Genomic DNA, 6000 nt, shown 5'->3' with positions numbered 1-6000 from the left:
TAAACTCCTATAAAAAGAAAGGGTGAGAGAAGAAACTTTGGGTAACGGTTCTGCTATCAACATCAAGGAGCATCGGTGCGCGCCCGACAGAGACCCGGCTCCTCCTCGTGCTCAGTTTTCCTGGCCAGTTAGCTGCCACGAGCTACGATCCCAAGCTGCGAACTCAAACTACAATCAGGACTGGTAACTATACAGCAGCTGCAGAACATTTTGGTGTGTGTGTGTGTGTGAGTGTATGTGTATAAGCATTAAGGTATTTGCTAATAGTTACAGATTAATAATAAATGTGGCATCTTTGTCTTGACCCCTAAAACGATCCTGTGTAAGTTTGTGGGACAACAGCAGCCCCTTCTCTTTTAAACCACGAAACCTCCATCTTGCTTCTGCTGACTTTAACTGCAACTGTATAGTATGAAGAGAGACATGATCTTTCAAATAAGTAAGTTCCAGGCCTTTATAGGTCAAAGACAATCTTCATCATCATCTTAATCCAGAAACTCATGGGCAGCCAACTCAGATTACAAAGGACCAACTTGCTTAACAAATTTCCAGCATCAAGCTCCAAAGAGATTTAATATGTATCCCAGGCAGAGTATGACAATGGCATGAATCACTATGTCCAGCAGATCTTTCCCTTGAAAGAACATGGGACCAAATCTGGTTTTCAGTGAGGGTGGCAGAGATATACCTTCCTGTTCATAATAGCTGTTATAAACAGGGAGCTATGAATGTACCAAGATTAACAGTGCCAAAAATATTCTGTGGAGCAGGGCAGATAAATCTGGCACTGGGGACAGGTATACAAGAACATTAGCGTGACCATCATTTTAAACCATGTCTAAGCCAGTTCTTGGCCAATAGATACCATCTAAGATAGTGGTTCTCAAACTTTTGTACTGGTGACTCCTTTCACATAGCAAGCCTCTGAGTGCGACCTCCCCCATACATTAAAAACACTTTTAAATATATTTAACACCATTATAAAAGCTGGAGGAAAAGTGGGGTTTGGGGTGGAGGCTGACAGCTCGCGACTCCCCCATGTAATAACTTTACGACCCCCTGAGGGGTCCCGACCCCCAGTTTGAGAACCCCTGATCTAAGAAGACAGATTTCCTAGACAAACAATGGGGTCAAGAATATGGATGGAATATATTTGACAGATAACATTCTAGGTGATCATAAACAATATTTTTGGTATTTTGTTGGGCATGAAGTTTTATAGTTGTTTTTGTGACAAATTTGCACTTTTTCAAATGTATTGTTTAATAACCATAATGCCCAAACTTGCAAGGTGCTGATATCCTCCCAGGAGGCTCCTATTAACAGCAATGGAAGTTGAGGTCATTCACTACCCCTGAGAACATGCTCAGCATATCACAGAATTAGGCCAGCAGGGAATCTGTGCTAGGCACATTATAAATAGAAACAAAGAAAAATGGCTAAACATTATTGCACTTAATAAAACTTGTGCTGTACTTTCTTGATGTGCAAAAATCAGTTTGTTCATCATCATAAGAAAACTGAAAATTACTTTTCTGATTTGGGAGATGAAATTTAGTGCCTCGGGAACTGAGACACAAATGATAAAGAAGATAGCGTAGCTGGCTCTGGGCAGGGTTTTACAGAACTATATAACCACTTTTATAAAGAACCTCTTGGAATGACTTACATCTTCGTTCCTTTCAGCTAAGCAAGCTTGACTTTCTTGCATTCTCCACCATGCTGGCAATTGACTTAGGTTTTGAATCTCAAAGGTACTTAACACATTTTGTCCCAATTTAATCAAACCTAAATGGAGTGATGGAACATCGATAGAGAGAGCTGGACCCTAGGACACCAAGAAATATATATTAAAATGGATATCAATACCGAAATTGCCTGATTAAAAAGCATAAATTAGCTAAGATTTGTGTTTACGTTAACTTAGAACAGAAAGCAAAGGTTCAGTTTCTAATACAGAAGAGATCATAAAATCACCAAGAAAATATCCTTCTTCTGATTAATACATCTCACTACACTGAGATTTCATTGTGGCCCGGGAGTCCCTCAATGCTAACTGGCAGAGGGCACCCATTACCATAACTCACCTCCAGCCTGATACAAACACATTCCTCCCAAACACTGTTGGCATAATCTGTATCTAAAAGGTGTCATGTAAGGTATGCAAACCAATAACATGCTGGTCATTAATATTATTGAATGAAGAATGTACAGGTGGTGTATAAAGAATTATAAATGTGTGCCGGACATATGTTCTTAAAAGGGGTTTTGCAAACAGTGCATAAGCCTGTCCTGTCCTAGACAAAGGAATGTGTTTAGCCTCTTTTCCTGTGTCTCCAGTGTAAATTGAGCCAGGTAATACCTCAGAAACCAATGAAGATTACATCCACATATAAGATAAACAAAGCCATCAAGCTAAATGCACGGGAGGCGAGGAGACAACTTAATGATTATGATGCAGCCTTCCTGGCTCTTGAAAGAGTGACAGTAGACTTTGGTAAATATAAGCAGAAAGAGAATGCCAGTTTGGCATCCATCACCTGGCAGACAAAGGGGAAGCCACACCTTTTGAGCTCATGAAGAGTGGATCCTCTTGGCCTGCAAACCAAGAGTAGCTGGAAATGACTATTGGTGAGAAACCTGCTTAGACAAAATTGTAACTTGCTGAAGTTAAGTTTTAGTCACTAGAAAGTGTGTTTTGTTTCATTTGTAACCACATCTGTGTCTTCTATTCTTAATTATTATCATTTAAATATGTTCTTTTTAATAAACAATCCATCTCAGTGCTGTGTATTAATCTGAAGGGTGAAGTTCTCAGTTAAACTAACAGGATGATGCGTGTTCTGTCTCTTTGGAGGCAGCAAACTTAATAACCTCTGTCAGTGTGCAGTGAGAGGTACTGGATACTGCAGGTAAGACTGTTTTGGGGAGACTTGGGACTGGAAGAGCTGTTGGTGTTATCCTGCAAGGAGTAACCAGGCTGAGGCCATTGTGCAGTGAGCATGCTGCTGGTGTCAGGGCTCTCAGCCAAAACTGCACAGTACAGAAGCACTTAGGGTTACAGGACAGGTGGTAACAGAGTCGTTACTCTCTGGGTGAACCCCCCAAAGTGTCACATTCATGCCAGTACTTTTATGTGAATTTAGTATTCCTGAAAAGGCTTCTGATAACCCTAGACGGAAATCCTCTTTTGGGGCCTGATCCAAAGCCCACTAAAGTCAATGGGAGTCTTTGGGGGGTTTTGATTAGGCTCTTTCTGCAAAGAACATATACAGCACAGGGAGCAGCTGAGGAAGCCTGGCCATACTGCCTTAACCTGTATCTTCCCTACACTGTGGGCCAGACTTCTAGAAGGCCCAGCCTACCTGTCTGTAGCAGCAATTTGCAACCACAAAATTTGGACCTGCAAAAATGAACTGCAGGCAGAAACTGCACCCAAAACTCAAATGTGCTCTACCTATCTAATTGTGGGCATAAACTGGATTACTCAGATTTCTCTTCACCGTTTATTTGAGGGGTACAAACTGTAGGCACAAAAAGGAGGCAGGCCCTTTAAAAACTTTATCCCCTTGAAAATCTAGCCTTGTACTTCAACTCTAGGACTATCTCAGCGCACTGCCTACACCCTAGAAAAATTAATAATTATTCATAAGAGTCTCAACCCTGGGTCCTGTCTCTGTTCCCTCAGAACAAGGTTGAAAAGAGTTTGGGTGCTTGCATAGACAGTGCCATATAAATTTGGTTTACACTCAACTTGATGGCATTTATCTGTTTGTGTGTATGAAACACAATAACATCTAATCAATTCCAAAATGCTCAGAAATGTTTTATGCAGCAATGGGCAGAAACCTATTGACTCTGGTGAAAATTGGAAGAAGGAAAAGGGGGACAATGAAGCCCCTGGCATCTGGTTAGCGGAACAGCAGCTTTAGCCACCTCTGTAATTGTCTCAAAGACAGATGGAAGAACTGGTTGATGGCAACCATTAACACCTTCCAGCATACCAATACCTCCCATTTCAGTTCTCCTTATTATCCCAATACAGTGTAAAATGCTGAATGACTTATCTTACGGACAGAAAGAAAAGAAATACGAATGCTGGGAGGGAATGGGGGGCATACACACAGCCCCTAGCATGGGGAGGGGAGAAGAATGCAGGGATCTTGGCATGGGGGGAAGGATACAGAGGTACTGGCATGAGAAGACAGGGGAAGGTACACAAATACACAGTGTGACACTGCACCCATATTCTTCACAGTGATATTATTATATGATTATGGCCTAATGATGATGCATTTTATGTAAGATGGGTTATGTGAGATGTCATTGGAAAGGTTAAGATTTGCTGAACAAGATTATCCTATTTGTATGCATGTATCATTTTTGGATACGTTGGAAGGGCCAATTCAGAGCAACGGGCCATTAGGAAAAAACAATAGGCCTTAGGAGAAGCTTATCCCCCACCTGGTGAGCCTTCTTGTGAACGCTCCAAACAGGCTATGAGCGATGGCTGCTACGACTGTACAAGGACATGTGATGAGACCACATGTCTCTAGACTCCATCTTGGGATGTCAGTATTTTTCCACAGACTGGTCTGGGAACCAAGCTTTGGGAACAAAGGGTTCCCACCATATGCAAAAGCTATATAAGGCAGTAGTGACATCATCTGGTGTTCTTCGCTCCCCACACAAAACGACTCCTGAAAAGACCTGAGGAATAAAGACTGAACTGGGAGAAGTGCTGGACCCAGGCTAAAGGGATTTTTAGCCTGTGAATGAAACACCTGGGAATTCCAAGCTGTAAGGAAAGTGCAGCTTACTCCTTAAACTACAGCCTGCTTGTATCATCTGTTAGGGTGAGAATCTGCTATTCATATCTAATCCATTTAGTATATTAAATTTAGTTTGTGGCTTTGTTTATTTGCTAGGTAATCTGATTTGATCTGTTTGCTATCACTTACAATCACTTAAAATCTAACCTTTTGTAGTTAATAAACTTGTTTTCGCTTTATCTAAACCAGTGAGTTGGAGTGAAGTGTGTGGGAATCATAACTCAGGGGCTGTTGCATAACAAAAGCTGTTGCATATTCCTCTCCACATTGAGGGAGGGGGCGAATTTTATGAGCTTATGCTGTACAGTTCCCTGTGCAATGCAAGACGGTATAATTTTGGGTTTATACTACAGATAGGGTGCGTGCCTGAGTAGCTGAGAGTAGCCTTCCCATGCAGGGGCTGGTCAGAGAGCGTGCTTGTAACTGCAGCTGGGTGTGTCCCTACCTGTTTGTATGCTGGTGAAAGTGCAGGCTGGAGGGCTTTGTAGCTTGTCACAGCAATACAGTGTGAGAGGGAGCCCAGGGTGGTGGGTCAGGGGGCTCAGTGGTACCCAGTTTCAGGGGGCACCCCGGGGAGAACCCGTCACACACAGATCCTATGGCACGGGTGACCCTGAAACAGGGAGCACAAGAGCTCCTGACATCACGAGGGGAGAATGGGGGACTGGTATAGGGGGAGGGAGGAATGGAGAACACACATACTCTGGAATGTGGCAGAGCAGGGAATGAAAGGGCATACAGAGCCTCTGTAATGGGGAGAGAGAATGGGAGACACTGGAATGGAGAGAACGGGATAGGGTGCAAACAGAACCCCTGGCATGGGGTAGGTGGTGATGGGTTACAGGGAGTCCCTGAAATAGAGGAGGAAGGTAGGGTAGCATAAAGGGACCTTGTGGTGGGGAATGGAGGAATGCAAGGAGCCCCGACGTGTGCAATGAGCTCAGCCTATAGAAGCAGCGAAGTGTGCAGCCTCTAGTTTATGTACACCTATTACAATAAGAGTGCTAACTAGTGATGAAACAAGAGATTTCTTCTAGGTATTGGACTGAGATCACCAACTCATTTCACATAGGCCACTCACCAGCCATTAGATAGTACCAAATGTCAGACACCCAAAAGGTGAACGGCTATATATATACATATATCATTATATCCCATCATTATCAGC

At 42.9% G+C, this 6000-nt stretch overlaps 1 protein-coding gene across 1 annotated transcript in view; it reads right to left on the bottom strand.

Moving 5' to 3' along the window:
* DLEC1 (DLEC1 cilia and flagella associated protein) overlaps window positions 1-6000 on the bottom strand; it is a 54550-nt gene that overhangs the window by 23669 nt on the left and 24881 nt on the right. Inside the window, exon 18 of the mRNA XM_026652061.1 lies at window positions 1670-1828. Coding sequence (XP_026507846.1) covers window positions 1670-1828 — 159 coding nt within the window. The remainder of the gene's footprint in view (window positions 1-1669; window positions 1829-6000) is intronic.

Source organism: Terrapene carolina, unplaced genomic scaffold (genome assembly GCF_002925995.2).
Source record: "Terrapene carolina triunguis isolate 2854851 unplaced genomic scaffold, T_m_triunguis-2.0 Scaffold111, whole genome shotgun sequence".
Classification (NCBI taxonomy): domain Eukaryota; kingdom Metazoa; phylum Chordata; order Testudines; family Emydidae; genus Terrapene; species Terrapene triunguis.
Note: the sequence above shows the minus strand (reverse complement) of the source record. Positions and strands in the feature narration are given on the sequence as shown.